This window comes from Suillus subaureus, assembly GCF_016647635.1.
Source record: "Suillus subaureus strain MN1 chromosome Unknown BJ212scaffold_4, whole genome shotgun sequence".
In the NCBI taxonomy this organism is placed as follows: Eukaryota; Fungi; Basidiomycota; class Agaricomycetes; order Boletales; family Suillaceae; genus Suillus; species Suillus subaureus.
This window is the reverse complement of record NW_024538560.1, coordinates 660,075-679,008: the sequence shown is the minus strand read 5'-3', so window position 1 is coordinate 679,008 and position 18,934 is coordinate 660,075. Positions and strand designations below refer to the sequence as shown.

At 46.8% G+C, this 18,934-nt stretch overlaps 3 protein-coding genes across 3 annotated transcripts; 2 read left to right on the top strand and 1 right to left on the bottom strand.

Annotated features, from left to right (window-relative positions):
• Positions 1-3,763: 3,763 nt before the first annotated feature.
• On the bottom strand, positions 3,764-5,389 carry BJ212DRAFT_1296171 (uncharacterized protein; the record flags this gene model as incomplete). Its single annotated transcript, XM_041332403.1, has 6 exons — positions 3,764-4,244; positions 4,307-4,444; positions 4,497-4,561; positions 4,653-4,711; positions 4,761-4,943; positions 4,999-5,389. The coding sequence occupies 6 exons, from the start codon at positions 5,387-5,389 to the stop codon at positions 3,764-3,766; spliced, it is 1,317 nt and encodes a 438-aa protein (XP_041197635.1).
• Positions 5,390-11,724: 6,335 nt separating this feature from the next.
• BJ212DRAFT_692323 (major facilitator superfamily domain-containing protein) lies at positions 11,725-14,075 on the top strand. The gene is made up of 10 exons (XM_041343827.1): positions 11,725-12,091; positions 12,146-12,212; positions 12,267-12,400; positions 12,464-12,570; positions 12,622-13,154; positions 13,211-13,324; positions 13,382-13,473; positions 13,527-13,660; positions 13,712-13,844; positions 13,906-14,075. Exons 1-10 carry the CDS (start codon positions 11,933-11,935, stop codon positions 14,041-14,043), a joined length of 1,611 nt encoding a protein of 536 aa, XP_041197634.1. The 5' UTR covers positions 11,725-11,932; the 3' UTR covers positions 14,044-14,075.
• Positions 14,076-16,996: 2,921 nt separating this feature from the next.
• Positions 16,997-17,511, top strand: BJ212DRAFT_1199201 (uncharacterized protein; the record flags this gene model as incomplete). Its single annotated transcript, XM_041329041.1, has 3 exons — positions 16,997-17,133; positions 17,175-17,328; positions 17,377-17,511. Coding segments are annotated over 3 exons (426 nt in total), but the record flags the coding sequence as incomplete, so codon positions are not given.
• Between the last annotated feature and the right edge of the window lie 1,423 nt (positions 17,512-18,934).

Here is an 18,934-nt window from a genome sequence, read left to right as displayed (position 1 = left end):
TGGTTGGAGCTGTAGTCGAAGACAAGGTGGTGGCCAGCGCTCGTGTACGCTGAGTCTTTCAAAATGTTAGTAGGCAATGGTGATTACGAAAGTGGATGCTCACCCTCGCGGCGGTCGATATGGTTGCGAGGTTCGGGGCAACGTAGCAGGGAGCTGCATGTGGAGCGAAAAAAACATACCTGAAGTGGATTACGAGGCTTATCGTTCCGAATAGGACGAGCTGCGCCCGAGGAAGAAAGGGATTTGCCAAGGTACGGGTTGTAGTGGGTGTGTTGTAGGCAGAAATTGTGGCGGGTCGCGGATAGGTGTGATCCGGATATGGTTACGACGCACGCCACGGGGGGTGGCGTGGCGTCACACTGCAATGATAGCGGAGTGGTGCAGATGTTAGGGACCACCTACTTGGAGTGGATATTGTTCTTTCTGTGTAAGCTAGATACTAGCAAGGATATTAGACGGAATGCCATATATGTGAATATTCTTAGCACCATCCTAGTTCGGCGAGTAAGCCAGTTGGTGAGAGGGCAAGAGAGTAGTAATATCGAGCGTTGACTCACAAGTTGATGCGTTTTGCCGCTGGAAGCGCCTACGAGGAGAGCACCATTAACCGAGAGTGCTAGGCCTAAGACTATCCACGTATGCTCTTCAAAGGGAGCTTTCGACATCAACGCTTCAAACTCAAATCGGAGTGGGGTTGCTATCCGCATTAAAATTGTGTTTGTTTGTCCAAAAGACTGGCAGGCAGTGGCAGCTTGTTGTTGTACCCAGGGCACTCTCACATCCGATGCCTGTGATTCGACATTCCACACCTCAAAGGGTGCCTTGAGGTATGGGATGTCGAACCAAAGCCAGGGACATTGGACGTCCCACACTCGACTTGACCGGCTGCGAGCTTCAACGAGTCTTGCGAGAATCGAGCTACGCCCACCGCATTGTTGACACTCTGGAATGGACCAGCTACTAGTGTATCCAAGTTCCACCGTCTCATCGTATGATACCAGGAGGAAGTATGCTGGGGGTCCCCACCAAACGTTAGTGGAAGGAGGGCGGCTTTGTCGAACACAAAATTCCCATCGCCAAAAACATGTGTAAGGCTGTGCCGATTTTTTCCACGGCTCGATACTGACGGACACGCCGTCGGCTGAAAACTTGAAGCACTCGACTCTCTGATATGCTCACTGTACATTGGGGTATGTCAACTGGACAGCAGAGATATCGAAGCACGCGATACCCTTAGGGTGCAATTTTTTCTTCTCGACCTGAATTACTGCAGGCTTCAGCAGCATCAATATTAGTGATAACCCGTGAGTCGGCGATCATTCCTTGATACTGCCATCGCAAGTCCCTTGTACTCAAAGAAATCCCGCGTCGCCTCAATCTCCTTCCCTGCATGAAGGTTCCGCCAGCCGCGCTGATCAGACACTATCGGGTTTGCCATTCAGATGCTTGTAAGGACCTGGTTTATGACTCGCCGAACTCTGCTTGAATTTCAGGTACTGGGGCCTTGCTTGCGAGCGTCAGACCGTGATCGATCTGCGATCTGCAAAGTGTTTCCCGGTTCCCGGAAGTCCGTGGCGCATGAGTCACTGTCTTAGCGCTTGAAGTCGCCCTGAGGCTTGCGATCAAGGGCATTGCTACTTAGTATGCTACTCTGATGACACGATGTGGAATCCTTCCTTGGATTATTTCTAATCACACCCACGTTTCACTCAGACTGATATACAACGACGACAACTAGGAGGGAACATGGTTCCTCGAAAGTTCGTCCGTCCGTACCGGTCACACTCACATTCTTTTCCTCCTCACTCACCCGCGGCCTTCCGAATCCCACCACTACCTTCTCGTCTTCACTCGCTCCGCGTCCCGCACTTCAATCTCCCCAATGTGTCACTTCGGCTCGACTTTCTTGGAACGTCCTCACGTCTCCACAAGAACCGTCGGTGCAATTGCAGAGGCCCAGGTGGCGCAAGTACAAATACCCCAGAAGGTTGGGGCACACACAATACTCCACCAAAGAAGTTCCGCCATGCACCCGTGCCAATGTCAATGCTGATTGTGGGTGTGATATTTGTAGCATCATTCATGATGCCCAGAGGTCGGGGGCTCTTACGGGTGTAAGATGTAGTTTGGCTTGAGGTGTGATGTGAATGGGAAAGGAGGACGGGTGGGGACCGTGCGTCCCGGTCGGGATCCATTTGCGCGGCTGGTGTTGTTCGTGATTAGTAGTGATGACAAGAAATCAAGGGGTGTCCTCTTCGTCCTTATCTTCATCTTGTTACAGTTGCGGACAAGCAAACTCCGCCAATCTGGACATTGCTAAAGATTGATTTTTCCTGCTGCCACAAATAACCAGGAACCCATTTTTAGTGTGGAATCCATTCATAGGGAACCAAAGCAACTGATTTGTACGAGCAGATTTTTATAAAACCACCATATAAGGGTTTCAGAGGCCAAAAATTTGGCGCACCCCTAAAAAATTCCTAAATTCATGAAAAATATGCCAATCGCTTCCTTTTGATGTCCTGTATGTGATTCCATTAAAATATCATCATAATCTTGGGTCATTTCAGCGCTAAAAATTGGTAAATATGGATGTAATTGCCTCCGGTATGTTGCTGGTATGTCCCAAAATGATATAATTATTCCTTTTTATAACTTACTTTCAACTACAAAGAGGTGAAATAAAGCTGTACACAAATAATTCTGACCAAATTCCGGCAGAGGGTACCTTGGACTGCTCTTGGACCCCCCAAAAGGGGTACACAACATCGATCAAATTGCTCAAAAACCTCATGGAAAATTTTCTGGAAATGTGTTTTTAGGCGTATTTTCACTGCCTGTGTTTGGATTTGGCCTTGGTTTGGCCTAAAAAAATCACCTGCAGGCCCTACAGAATTTGTGGACTTTGCTTGTCCGCAACTGTAGTCCTGGTCATCATTTTCTTTAGGCGGGGAGGAACTCGAACGGAAAGGCCATAACAATGCATGCACAGTGCAGCATCCAGAGACTTACGCCATGTGCTTGGTTGAGGAATCAGCTCCTCGGCAGCGTCTGAGTCTGCGCGGGTGTTGTATCCAAGGCTCTGTCAGCCGAGGTATGGTGGGTTTGAGACCATGCAGCGGGCCGAGAATGATATCAGTCCTCTTCAACAACAAGACATCTCTCCTGGGGCTTTGGTGCGTCAGCTTCTGGTTGAAAGAGGGAATCGGAAAGTCTCATCGATGATCCAGGACTCTACGCCAGGGGACACAGATAATCCAACCAGTACGCCCTGGCAGACGATTGACACATTGACAGGTCATAAACGTAAACTTTCCAGCACAAATAGTTTATTTCTAAAGGTGTCAGTGTATGTACGGATATGATAGGGCACGCACCTTTCTTTCTAGAAACACAATGTCCGCGTGCGGAGCATTGATCTTTGGGTAATAGAGACGAACACTGCACGTCCGGTCGCGTCCAAAGGTAACTGCCTCCTCGTCGATTGGGAATGCTACTACCTGCTCATCAGTCGACCGTTTCATCAGCCGCAGCGTACCAGACAGCCCTATTTCACTGCCGTCCTGATGGTGATGAGCAAGTTCAAGCAAGACTTGGACAGAGTTTGTTCCAGGTTCGCGTCATGCCGCACCTCCAGGTCATGTGATCGCGTCATTCATAGCGATTGAATTATTTATGTACATCGTCAACCACAAGAATGCCGGATCTGAATATAATTACAAAGTATGCGGCGTATCACAACTTCAAGTGCCACGATCAGGAACTATAAGTGCGGCACCAAACCAGTCCACAACACCGCCTTGTATACGTCAGGAGGAAGATTGCATAAAGTGGCGAACATAAGTACCAAGAGGACGGCACGAGCTGTGATGTACAACAGAGCATGCAATGCGTAGACCGAGATATCCACCTCATTTGGCGTATACAGGACGCCAAAGAGCAATGAGGTGAGGAAACCGCACCAGGGTGTGAAAGTTATAACGACGGCACTCATGCGCCATAGCACCCGTTCCTGGTATGGTGGGAAGGCAAAAAACCAAGTTATACAACGGATGCCGCAAAATATGGATGCCATAAGCAATGCAGCAAGGCAAAGAACGATCTTGTCCAAATATTCGAATTTGATGCTGCCATCAAATGTTGAAACTCGGAACTTTCGAGAGGTGGGAACTTTAGACGAGCCTAACAGTTCTTCAATTGGGCCGAAGACCGGAGACAAGATCCCCCATCTAATGACTTGGTCGCTTCCAGGGACGCCAAGGCAGACATAATCAGCAGCAAAATAATTGTTGAGGTGCACACATACTCATCAATGTGATTTTCTAGCCCCGAAGTTGACTTCCAGTACACTGGATGTGGACATTGCACATCGAGAGGCTTGTTCCACCACTCAGCATAGGTGAGGAAATGGAGAACCGCAAAAAGCGAGGGTCCCAACCTCGAGCTGGGTGGTTTCGAGGTGATAGATGGCGCGGGTGATGAGCTGCATAACAAACCAGGCCACCTGAATGATGATCAATCCTTTCGATATGGCAGTCTTTGCTCCTATCGTGGATCTAGTCTGCCGTTAGGGTAGGAACGTCGACACGTCCTGCACGTATCAGTGTGAGAATGTAATCAAGCTGTAGTATAAGGCAGGGTTCCCCGTCCACATTTAGCATGAAACCACCCATTAGCACAGAGAAATTGTGTGTCTGAGTCCACGTATAATCTAAGGATGTACATGAGCCAACATTCAGGTGAGCACGAATCGGGCTTACCTTCAGATTGCTCTAAGAAATGAGCCTTGACCCATCCTTTGACCCACCTCGCAAGAGCTCCAGGGAGACACCAAAGAAATACCAGTACAGATAATACACCTGTAGCAAGCACTACGAGAAGGAGGCGAAAGAAGCGAAGGAAGCGATTTTCACATTGTCCAGGTGTTTCAACAGGCTCCTTTTCTAAGGACATGTATAGTGAGTTGTAAGATGCAGAGTCTCTGAAAGCACAACTCACCTTCAGACTCCTTTTGCTCAGGATGAACACTGGGATAGTACCCCGAATCCTTTAACCGCCTTGTAACTTGACGAGCGCTGAACCATTGGCGCATAGTCCATGTTACGATCAGTTCAGGAGCGATTAGTGCGATCACCATGATGCCAAGTCGCTGCCGTAGGGTACCATTAGGACTGTCCTTGGGACTTGGAATATTGGCGTGAATGGCACTGTATATACACGCAAATAGAGTGAGAACAGAGCTGGAGACGATTGTCCATAGGGTTCTGGTCGTGAATGGTGAGGCTTTAAAACTGTCGCTAGTAGCAGGATTTGTTGTATTTGTTGTAGTTGCAGCTTGGACGACTCCAACGAGGTAGAGGAAGATGCAGAAAAGTACTAGTAAGCACATTATTGGATATCACTTTGGGTGTATCGTACGCATCCTGTTCGCTATTTGTATTTTACTAGCGGGTATCATCTGAAGGCAGTAATTGCAATGTACAATGAGGTGGCTGGCCTGCTTGGTGTTTGCAGCATGACAAGTGAAGAGTAGTATCGTGATGAATCACTGAGTGCTCTCATTCTCGATCAGGTTGTCACGTGCTGGGCTCAAACTGCAGCTGGTCCAACATTCAGTGAACCGCACCGTGTCAATGTAATGTCTCGTATCCATTCATCGGGCACCCTCAAGTAATCATGAACGTTGAACATTTTTCAACTAGGGCGGGTCACAGCTTGTTCAGGGTACGTTGCAGCAACGAAACCGACGGCACCTCACTGATTACACGACTGCAGCTGTGCCAGGCAAAAACGGGCATTTACCCTTCTATCGGGAATTGGCCTGTCCACTAATTAACTGCTCAAGAAGCGCTGGACGCACTCAGTACTCGTTACGCGATGTCAATTGTTGCACATGATTTCGACGGTGAAAGCATTCCACCTCTGGTCCTCATGCACGCCACCATCATCTCGAAGGGACACTCGCACAATATACGTTACGGAGATCGAAGCTGTCTGGTTACTGCGGCCCCCAAACAATTGTGTCCGAGGCAGACAGCACTTGCAGTTATTGACAATATCGCCTGCTACAGCGGGAGCCGTCGACTGGTAAAAGTGACGTGGTGCCATGACAAATAGTTCGTGTTCCGTTCAAACACGATGTTGTATCGCTCAAAATGTACTCTAAACACCTTAGTCAACTTTGAGTGCTCATTGTTGATGAATATTTTAATGTCCATCCGCGTACAGGCTTGGAGTACTAAAATGCACCTCTCACCACATTTACAGTGCTTGTCCTCTGCGTCGTACAGGTCGGGGATCGTATCAATTAGTAGTGTGCCTTCGGTATTCTCTCTGGTTGTGATCTAATGTTGGTATTCAGATACTGTATGAATTGTTGTGTCACCATGTCAAGCCTCGTCCGAGTCCTCGCCTGGGTCTTATCGATGCAATCTTGGTACTACCATGTCAATCCCAAAAAAGTATCTCCTATGGCCTAGGGAAGAACTAGGATGGCTTCGAGTATCGCCTCAAGGTCTAACCTTCCTTAGTTCGAAGCTACCCACCTCGTCCGACCTCATCCAAACCCGCCTCCACTGATTCAAAATTACCTCATTGTCTTTCTCCACCTCTACGCACCTGTCTGTGCCCCTGGATCATTCCTTTCACAGAGGGCCTCAGCATTGTATGAGAATGTATCATAGGATCATACAGCCACACATGTCTGCCATATCGGGCGGCATAGCGTCTTCCATGGCTAGCACCGCATCGCTACCGCCCTCATAGTCAGCACATCAGGAGAGTTACCTGCTGCTATAGGCGGAGAAGCAGTACCTCACACCACTCTTTCCTACTTCTCACAAACGCGCTGCTTATTTTCTTGCTGAACATCAACTTTTTTTCTGTACAGGATACTCGACAGCGTTATGTGTATTGTTGATGTTTAAGGTGTCGGGTGGCAAGGATCGTTTGATACCGGACTTGCCCTCGTTTACTACTTATCGCTTACCCTACTCTGCCCATCTCGTTTATGCGATTATATTCCCGGCGTTTTATATTCATGACTCGCTCAACGCAGAGTCCTCTATGCGCGCCAAGAGGCGTCTATCTGTCTTGGATCGCTCTACCACCCCGGTGGTAGCGGTCCTCATGCACATTATTGCGCGCTTTGTTTTTCTGTCTGTCGTCTCACTTTGTACATTCCCAATCATCTCCTGCAGTCAATATTGGTTCGTATATATTTTGGTTCCATCTCATTCCGCTTCGTACCCCCTCGTACAACTCCTGACTTACCTCACACAACCCCTCTCCATCACGTTGTCTTTTTACATGCACATGCTCAAACGCATGGACAGGCTCAGACAATCAGTGTCGCAGTACTTCGATCACTTATATGTGAAATTTGCATTAAGATTATGTTCAAAGTTGAGTGTTTGATAATATTATGCTTTATCCCAAATTTCCTCCCATTGCTGAAGCGCTAGTGGCATAAATTAACCATGCAAATCAGCTCAACGATCAACTAAGAATTGTGCTATGAACGACAATGTCGATACGAAAGCAGAAACATCACTCACAGTGACTCTGGCTAGACGTCAGGTCTTCTGCATCTCAAGGATCGTTCATACATCAGTGCACATCTTGCTTTTCTATTGGAAGGCACAAAGAGTGAGTCGATTTTGGATCATGCAAGCGAACCGCATGCTCACACAAGTTTGAATGCAGCAGGCGGACCCCACGCAGTCAATACCACTGACACATGATCGCCTGTCGAACAGAGCTGGCGTTGCGCTGACAGATATAATTACTGCCAAAGCGGCAACGATACCGAGGAAGGAGAAACGCATGTTTGGAATTGGAATTGATACGAAGGTGATGTATGATTGGTCTGAGGGACCTTTGAATGACTTTGGAACGGTAGAATGATGACCTGTCTTAAAGGCCTCGCTGAACATTCTGGGAATGAGGATTGCGAAATTGTTCATCAGCCCTGTTACTGGCATAGGTTAACACCATGAATAAATTTTGATTGCTTGGGCGAGCTATTGTGTTGTATGGCGCTGATCTCTACATTTCATGCTAGTGCGACACGGGTGAACATGGACAGATGACACACACTAGTACGTATCATGTCTTTCTACATGCATGATGACTTGAGAAATCGATTCTGTGGGTGTGTCAGCCATAACGGGTCAAACTCTATGGCATGATCAAAGCTGCCGACATTTGCATCATAAGCGAGATGAAGCGGCCATCCCCGTTCTTCACCGTTTGAGCCAGGGTTCGAATCCGGCACCCCGGATACAGCGCCTGGAATTTAAAACGCTCAAGTCACGGAATTATCGTGCATTGCGATCATCGTGGAAGAAACGAGCCGCCGGGTCTATCAGAAGTCACGGAAATTGTCATCAAGTACTCGGAAACTGCCGCGAGCCAGTATGGGACATGGGCGCAGTATGGAAAATGGTGGCTCCCCGCATAATGTTGAAAATATGATGGTGAGATGCTATTTCAATTTTCCAAAAGTCCGAGCAGGACGCAACAATAGTTTCGAAAGCTATGTCGATGGGGGCAGTAACAGTCAGTTGCGGAATCTCCACACTACTTACCATTGGAGATGCAACCCTATACGACCGCATGATATGTAGGGCCTTGACAACAGGCCTATGACCCATGCAATCGCAAGCTCAGAAAGCAGGGCTTTCCATCATTATGGACCGTAACATATGTTACTCATGCCAACCACGGCGTCCAATGCCCATCGCTTTCCCCCGTCAGTCGCTCGAAATTTTAAACGGTACCTGGATGACTTACTGACATGACATCTCTCATCTTATTGTAGTCCGTTTTTTTTTTGGCAAAGTTCAACAGCCCGAGCGCCGTCTCTGAATCTGTTTTTCAATCACAAACACGTGCTCTCCGGCTTCTCAGCATTGGAGTTTACATCGATGACTGCAATGCAGACACGAAGGAGGTTGCTTAGAACTCCGAACGTTGAGCTGGTATTGATAGTAAAAGATCATGGAGGGTCATGGCTATGCATGTTGTCTAGTACGTTAGTAGATTCGTTTCAGATTTAAAAATGTGACCGAGTTATGATAAGAAATACAAGCGATACGCTCGTCTTTGGGCGCTGCAATGATAGAGTATAACATTGCAAGCACAAATCTGTGCCGACTACGTTCGTCGACAGCTCGAACATTGTCACAACAAAATCGAACTCTGGAAAGAGTGGCGTAGTGTTGACGATACGTAAAGGAGATGACTTCCGGTGGGAAGCTCAAGCACCGAGGCATGTCGAAGAATAAGACCTTGTGAGCCATTAAAAATTGTTGCGGACCGCGAATTGCGATTGACAGTCCAATGAGCTAGACCAAGGACAGTGACGAGGACTCGTGCATCCATTATGGGCATACTGGACAACATGAGAACACTATGAGAACATGGTCCAATATTGATTAATAGAGTCCAGTCGGCGCCGGCCTGGCACCCGAGGCGAAAATGGAGAGGTGAAAGTGTCATGTGGCTTCATATTCTCGTACAACACATAACTATGCAGTAAGTACTCCGTCAGTCTAAGCTCCTTGGACATATTGAACCACCTTCTGCATCAACAAAAAACCACTAGATCATTATGATGAGGGATGAGGGAAAGGTTTATCAAACTTGAACAAAAGCTTTAGGAAGGAGGGCTCCAAGGCGGCTATGGTTCAGGTAGGAGGCGTTATTCCCCAACACGGGAGTTGAATTTTTAGGACAGAGACGCGCCGCCGAAGATCGCTATGTAGTCTTACAGCCACGCTAGGCTGATAGCCAAGTTTAAACAGGACAGCGTTATTTGAATTACAATGTCCGGTCAGTTACCACGAATCTTTGGGGTGTGTAACATCCTCAGGCTGTGAGGTCTCATGCGATTAGTTGTCGGAAATTGAAAGTTCGAGCTTCTTGCACTTAGCCTATGTTTTCTTTTTCGGGATTGGTCTAGCGTTCTGCAAACGGCTTACAGTAAATTTTGGTTTGGGCTACTTACACGAATCTTGCCTTCGGAGTCCTGCCATGGAGTAATAAAACAGGTTAAATTTATTGTTCTGTCGTGGACTCATGGAGTTCACCAAGCAGAACCGGTTATTTCCGTCAATTCTGCCGGCTGATTCCAAGTACGTAAGTGGCAGTTCCATAATCTTCGGTCGATCATACGCATGATCTCCGTCTCTGAGTTTCGGCTCGAAAGCACGGCTGATAATTTCGTACTACTCGGCTGGAACCTTGCTATATTTCCATTGTAGCGGCGTAATCTAGTAATTGGCATATCTTAGTCATTGGATTTGCACCTCAAAAGTACAGCTGAGGCAGTATGATTGTGATTAACACCGCCTTTTTTGGATCGAAAACCGTGAGACTTTCGCTTTTGGCCCAGTCCAGGCCCTGGTGTGGTCACGTGTGCTATGGAAGTTGCTGACTTACATGACCTATTTTTCTTGACAGTCGTAATTCGACTTGAATTCGACCCTATCATCTTCCTGCACTACTAGTACGGCTCAAGTGAGTTAGCAATCGCCTGCATGTGAATCAGATCTCAGTATCGACAATGATATAGAAATATCGTCCGCTAGCTGATAAGGGCTTCCGAGTCGTCATTTGATTAGTAAGTAACATGGGTGGGATCAAAATGACTTGAGGATAGTCTACTAGTAAGTGGCGGTGGCCCATATATTTCTGTATGCGATGCTTCTATGTATAAGATCAACAAGCGAAGAGCCGGAGTCGAAGACTAAGCCTAAGTGCTCACCAAACTAGGCTTGGACGGCCCGGGAAACCCAAAAGCCCAGCCACTTTCGCTGGAACATCTTCGATCGGACCCTCATCATTAAGATTCACCTAACCGACCTCAGGCAAGTCAGTCCCTGCATTCGCACACATTTCTTATCTTCATCCCATTATTATCCAAGTTCGAGGTTGTCAGACAATTGCCCAATTTAGCTTCTCTTCTGGCTTTATTTCAACACATCCGGTGGTGCTTTGCTTCAATGTGGCTTCTGCAGGACTGACGAAACCATAGCTATTCTCAGACAATTAACGTTTCTGTTTCAGCCCTTCCAATCAGTGGCAACCTTCTGGCCCAAATTTTGTTTGGCCCGGCAGAAGAACTCAAAGCGCAATAGACCAACTCGAGTCTGAAGTGTCGGACAAATCGGAAATACTGAATACCAGTGTCGAAACTCCTCGATGCGATGAAATTTCCGCACCTGAAGAGTTTGATGCGGGGAAAACATGCCAAAAAGTTCAGAGGGTACGTACCCGATTATTTCCTCACTCTTTTGTTGGAATATTCCTTTTACATCATTGCGAGATAATCATGTATCCCCTTTCTCTTTCATCCGAAATGCTGTATATTTACGTGACTGGTAGCAGGTGCCGGAGTCACAGAGTGTAGCAATTTTGGCACCCGTCATGCTCACGAAATGGGTGAGGTTAAGGACGGTAAGGAAACACGACAAGTCAATTGATCCGAGCAACTTTATTTCTGGGCTATTTCGCCTTCACGCCCTCGCGGCTATGTTGCTCCTATGTGTGGTCTGCACAATGCTGCTTCTGTTCTCTGAATCGGAGATCTTCGAACAGCGATTATCGTTGTGTCATTGGAAACTTCAAACTTGGACCAATGCCACACGGACTGTTACTGTTGATGCTCGAGTACGGCAGGAGGAACTAGTAGCATCCTTCGGGCCGGGACAAATTCGCCCGTGATTCTGTCGGAACAATCTGCGGCAGCTGTGGCTAGCCAGGCTAGGATTGCCTTCACGCATGGGGGCCTACACATGCTCGGTACATACCAGTATCGCGATATCAGAGAGCGTAAGATACAAATGGCCCCTTTGACTGTATAAAAGCAATACACCTTGAACCAGAGACTACAAGCTTCCGCTGCATCGTGCTTCTCAATCTGCGACTCATGGCTAGTCCAACCGTTTCCAAAACGCCTTCTGTGTCCAAACCCCAACCACTACGCCAAGATGCCGATACCGAGTCGTCCACAGGCGCAGCTAGTACAATTGACATAGAACACGTTCCAGTTAACGACGACCCCCGTCAGTGGAGCCCTGCTAGAAAAGTACGTGTATCACACCTGCACTCTGTGACCAATCTGATGCTGTACCATCTGTAGACCACGACTTTGTGCATTGTGTCACTGGCTACAATGATGTCTGCATTAGCTTCTAACATCCAAAATCGTTTGTCGCATGTCTTTTCACACCCAGTGGTTTCATATTGATATCGTCTTGCAGCCTCGAACTCGTTGATAGAGGTAGATCTGCATGCAACAAGCAGCCAGATTAGCTGGACGTTGGCGGCATTCCTAATCATACAGGGGAACTTTCCTCTATTATGGAGCGCCGCAAGCGAAATTAAAGGCCGTAAGGTTGGTCTATGATAGGCACATCTCCTTGATCTACATGATGAATGCGAATTTTGTTTATCACAGCCTGTCTATTTGGTGGCTTCGGCTTTATTTGTGGTAGGAAGTGCTGCGTTGGCACTTTCCAAGACCATCGAGGTGATGATCGGCATGCGAGCACTTCAAGCTGCGGGGTAAGCATCCATGCAAAAAGCTTGGTCATTGATTGACTCCCCCTTCTGCAGGTCATGCGCTGCCATGTCTATTTCAGCTGCGACACTGGCTGATGTCTACGACACTCACGAGCGAGGGACCACGATGGGTATCTTCTTTGCTGCACCTCTCTTAGGACCCGCCCTGGGCCCTATACTCGGGGGGTCGTTGTCACAAGCCTTCGACTGGCGTGCAAGTTTCTACTTCATGCTTATCTGTGCAGCAGTCGTATTCTTGTCTTTCCTCGTCCTGTTCAAGGATACATACCGACGTGAACGGAGCCTCACCTATTGCTCCGCTTTACAGCGACTTCTTACCTCCAAAGAACGCGTTCGGAGTCCAAACGAATCTATCATCGTTGGGCATGAGTCCAACAATGACCAAACACCTGTCATGGATGTCGAGAAGCAGCTCCAACCGCTGGATGTTCCAGACCATATTTCAACGGTGACTTCTACACCAGGACTGGACGATGTCAAACTATCACTCAGGGACATCAACCCATTTCCACCATGCTTTCGAATTCTGTCGCGCAAGAACAACGTTTTAATTCTTATCGCTAATGGTGAGTGAGGAGTTGTCCTCATGTAAATGATGTTAGTGACTCAACTTCGGGATAAGGACTCATCTTCGGATTTACGTATTGTCTTTCATACACGTGCTCTCGCACTCTCGCCAATGCATATGATTATAGCGCGTTTAGCATTGGCTTGGTCTTGCTTTGCTTGGGCGTAGGTGAGGCGATCTTCACACCCTGGATTGTGGCAGATCAGTGACTAATTTCCTATGAAGGAAGTATCGCTGGGAGTGTACTTAGTGGGCGTTGGTCTGATCGGGTGCTTGCAAAGATGATCGAAGCGAACGGAGGAAAGTGGCACGCAGAAGTGAATATTTTCTACACTCTCACATTAGAATTGTTAACTGACGTCTTCCGTAGATGCGGTTAGAGAGCTCGAAACTGGCGATGCTGTGGCTACCTCCATTTGTCGTCGGATATGCTTGGGTGTGCGAAAAGCATGTGCATGTCGCCGTCATTTGCGTCATGCTCCTACTTATTGGATTCTCCTCCATGTTAGTAGACCAATTCTTCACGCTCGTAGTTGCTCTGACATATACTTCTAGATGGATGTATACCAGTACATTGGCATACCTCGTTGATGCCAACCCTGGTCGCTCATGTTCAGCGGTGGCGACCAACAGCTCGGTCCGAGGATCCCTGGCTTTCGTTTCGGTTTTAATTGCTGTGCCGCTCCAAGTAAGTTCCTTGATGCCCGTTGCAAATCACCAGTCCTGATGTTAGAGCGCTCTCTGCGCAGGATGTTTTAGGAGATGGGGGATTATATTCGGCATGGGCTGGCGTCATGGTTGTGATGGAATTACTGGTTATATTGGTACTGCAAAAGGGAGAATCATGGCGCAAGGAAAGTGAGGAGCGTGAATTGAATACTAAATGAATTATGAATCGACATCTTCTACCGCACTCATATGTACAATACCATTCACAGGGGTCTAACATTCTAGTTAAAGCGGTGATATCGGGTCTCAAATATATAACTTAGGCTACATGTATTTTGGTTTACATTGTACGGATTCTGTATGACATAGGGGATTGCAAAGACTTGAAAAAATGCCTCGATGCTAATCACAGTGACGGGATTAAGATGGAACCTGAACGGAATCATTACATTTCAGACCGTGTTGGATCCTGATGTTATAAAATATGTTCCCCCACCCAATTCCAGACCGTTTCTCCATTAGAGGAGGGGATATCATCAGTCAATGCACGGGACCTCAGACCTCAGTACTCAGTGAGTTCAGACTGCAATCACAAAGCCAACAGCCAAAGACCTCATCCCCCGATGATTTTAGAGGCAGTCAGATACCCTCAGTCAGAAAAAAACCCTTCTCGTTGACTGCTTGCTGTGATAGTCTTCTTCTTGTCCTTTCTTTACCTCTTCTTCTTCTAGCCCCACACAAAGTCTCTCACCTGTTTCTTAAACCACGTTTTCTCCTTGCGTGGAAGAGGTTGCGTCCCAGTTCAAACACCAGTTCTGATTCAGGTTCCCGTTACCAACATCACATCTACAGTCTGCCGGTTATATCACTCAGACTGGCGAGGTAAGTTCTAATAACCACCAGTCTATCCCGACTCGCTTGGACTGGCACACTGCGCGCATGTCTTTCTCGGCGTTCTTACTGGCCCTGTCGTCACCTCCGACGGTCGACCCATGGTATCTCTTGATACCAACTTCTGTCTGAAGCTTGGAAAACATCTCGAAACGCATTCTCATTAAAGGGGCGGGTCCAGGTGGCGTTAACTCTGTTGTTTGACTCGGTGATGCACATGTCACTGATGGTAAAGAGACTCGACGGGACGCGCTGACATCAGCAAAACTCCCCAAATGTCACAACACGTAACATTACCTGATTAGGAATTGTCAAAACGCTTCAGTGTTATGACGCATGTGTGCATGCGTCATATGAACATTACACATTATAAATATTTCATCACCCTCGCATAACCCTTGGCGCAACTGAAACATAGTGGTAGCGACTTTATATCGTAGTTATAAGGTGGTAGTACTATTATATGTACCTCGCTACAGTTATAAATGCATATATGCGCAATAGAAATGAATGCACTCTGTGGCCTCCCAATAATGAGCTCTAAGTAAGATTAAACATTGTGAATTGATAACAAGTCACACCACAGATTTAACATGAAAACATACAATATCAAACTACAGAGCGCCATAGCCTTCCGCTATCAGAAAATCATCATCTAACTCTTCTCCCTCATCCGCTTCTATCCTATCAGGATCCTCTTCCTCTTCATCATCTTTGTCCTCCCCAATCTCACCCTCATCTTTCTCTTCCTCCCCCTCCACCTCCCCCTTGTCTTCATCCTCATCCTCGTCCCCATCTTCCCTGTCTTCCTCTCCAGCTTCATCCTCCAGTTCTTCTGCCTGTTCATTCATCACCTGCACCCCATCACTTTGCAGGAACTCATCCCATTCGTGGGTTATGGTGTGGCCAATACCTCCCCCTCGGTAATGCATAAACATATCTCGATCTACGAACCTAGACATAGATCAACAAATTCATTAGAAGTAGATAGGTACACTAAACTCACATGTTGACATAGAAATGGAGCCAATCTTCATTCAAATCTGCCTTGGGTCATACAAATGGATTAGGAAGAAGCTCATCAGTCTTGCCAGATTCAAATGCTGGAATAAGATGAACACCTCGAATGATGACATCAGGATCCAGAAAACTGAAGGGGCTGTCCTCACCTTGGAGAAAACCAATGCGATGCAAACATTTTGCAGACCAACCAGATTGGTAATATGCCTCGCGTCCAAACCATCACACCAACACAAAATCTATTCAGCGTGGTTTCTCCATGGACATGTCATTGCAGTCCCAAACATCAACATGGAAGATCTGGATGATCCGTGCATACCAATAAGGGTGCCGCGCATCATCATTCTCATGCGACAAGACCATAACATCAGCATGGGTATGTGGGTTCAGCGAATCTTGCTCTCACCGTAAGTTGTATGTAGTGTAGTTAATCCAGAGGACGCTGTGCTTGTAGATTTTATTGTTAGCAATTATAATCTGTGTGCGGTCTTCATCAGTAAAATCCAGCTCATCTCTGGTGTACTCCATCCCACGAAGACATGCAAGCAGATGATCCTTGAGTCTTGGAATAAAATCCTGTTCCTCATGTCAAATGAAGTAATTCAGAGGTTTTTTAAACAAAGACACACCAATACTGTTTGATTGTCCTCTGGTAGCTCACTGAGCCATTCTGTGAGATCAAACGAGGCTCTGGCATATTTGGAAATGTGGTAGTGATCGGCTGGAGATGTGCGCTCATGTTGGCGGTGCTGTGATTCAGCATTACCTTCTCTTGATACCAATGCAGCTCATGCCTTGACAATCTTTCCCAACAGTCACTCCCTAGTCTCGATCCATGTCATACTTGACACTGTGTTCTTTTTCCCTTTGGGGGTTTTCGGATACCAGTGTTTTATGCGCTGATGCTGAAGTTCACCCTAGTAATTTAAGTAGTACTAATCAGTATGTATGTACATGTGCGATCAAATGAAAACTTACTGGCTGTGTGCTGAAGCTATCAGTGGTACCAAATTGTTGGATTGTATCAGGGTAATCTCCCAGCACATGGTACTTGTAGGTCTTGAGTGCTCCTCATATTGGGACTCTAATCAGCAGGAGGAGAAAACACGAGGAGCTCATGCAACTCATCGGCAAGGTATGTAGGTTTCAATTATACTAATTGCAGCTAACTATGTATAGATGCAAAATATGATCAATCATACATGCTCCGAGGATGCAAGTCGCCTCAAATCCCACATGGGCTCATACACAGCTCCAAACCCTGACAAAGATCTTGTCTACCCTCCAATCACTGACAACAGCAAGAGCCATGCCCAAATGGGATTCAACCACGTCCAGCTGGGCAAAATGCTATGTCCCACTAAATATTTGGCTGACTACATCAAGGATCCACATGGGTATGTTTGATTTGTTTTTGAGTCGCTTGTACTAACAGTAGTGACTACAGGATGAAGAACAAATTCAATAATGGATCATTGAAGGTGACTGCTGCCCTGTGGCCTGCCTTTCTCTATCCAGGCGATATTGCAGGTGAAGACTTCAATCCGGAAGATATAGTTGAAGGGCTTTTCCACAGATATCTTTTGGAGCAAGTACATTTTTTCTTCTTCAGTTATATTGGATAACACTAATATATACAGGTGACTAAACACATATTCACTTCTCCATCGTCTGCACTAAAGGCTGGCGTCTCCAATGGCACTTGCGCTTGCAATGCAAAACTCCATAGGATGGCAGAAGTGGAGGCCAAGCATATTGCATATGCCGCAGTTCAGGTAAGTGTTTTTTTTGATGCACACCTTACTTACTTAGTCTGTACTGTACAGGCTTGCTTTGCAATCAGTTTGCTTGACAAGTGGAAAGATCGGAATGCCCTGTTCTATTATACTGACTTTTACACCAGGATAGTAAACTTAATTCGGGGGAGGAAAGACGGGGAGTGGGTTGACTCCCTGCTGGGGCATTATAACAAGTAAGTGATTTTCTATGCTATTCTCTTATCTAACATACTCATTGATCTAGGAAACTGTTCGGCAATGAAAACAGTGCCAGACCTAGTCACTCTGCAAATGCTGAGTGTTCAGAGGATGACAATATGATCGCGATAGAACGGCAACTTGCTGCATGTGCAGCACGAGCCTCCGGATCCTCTTTGGCAGTCAATAAGCAACAAGAGTCGCGCCATAGGTCCTTACCTCCTGCTCCTGATAGATCACCCACTCCAGATTCTCCAGTAGCCCAAGTATTAACTAATCCTTGCAAGGACAAGCAGCCCTCACCACTACCTCCTTCATCTCCTGAAAAGGTGGATGATGAAGACTATGCACGCAATGATAAAGTCTTACCCACGTGCTCCCCTACCCTCAATACCCTCAATCCTCCTGTCAACTCAGGCAAGGAGAAAGTCTCACCCATGCGCCCCCCTAACCCTGACCCTCCTGTCAACTCAGGCGAGAAAATCAAACCTGCACACTCCCCTAATCCCGATCCTCCTATTGACTCAGGCAAGGAGAAAGTATTACCTGCACACTCCCCTGCCCCCAATCTTCCTGTTGACTCAGGCAAGCGCAAACAGTCCTCCACACCCATTGCAGCCATTTTCGATGACAACAGCCCCCTGACAGAAGAAGATGAACTTGAAGATGAAGAGATTATCCAACCTACTAAGTGCAAATGAAAGGGGGTTGCTGCACCACGCAAGAAAACCTCAAAACACAAGTCAAGGAAGTAGTGAGTCATAACATTCTCGTAGTCTGCTTGGTACTTATGACTGTCACTCACTTCAATTTGTATTAGATTCACTCTACTGCATCATTTTACTGTCTCCCTTCACATTCACATTCACATTCATATCACTACAGTGACCCATCCGCTCACATACTTTACTCACAGACTAATACTCATCTGGTCACATGCTCTCATGGACTTCGTTTTTCACTGCAGCTTACAATGGTGTCACTCATGTACGATTTTTCACTCACTGCTCATGTCCAGGCAATTGGTATGGAGTTACCACTGCTACATTAGATTAGATTCCACTGTAACCTACTGTACCACATGTATTCACATAGCTCAATGATAGGTGGTTATATGGGATATCATCGTGATTTAATGTTATAACTAAATATAAGACAATGCAATCATACAGTACCCTGGAACATGGCATCAAGTATATCACGCGTTCTGGAACATGGTTGT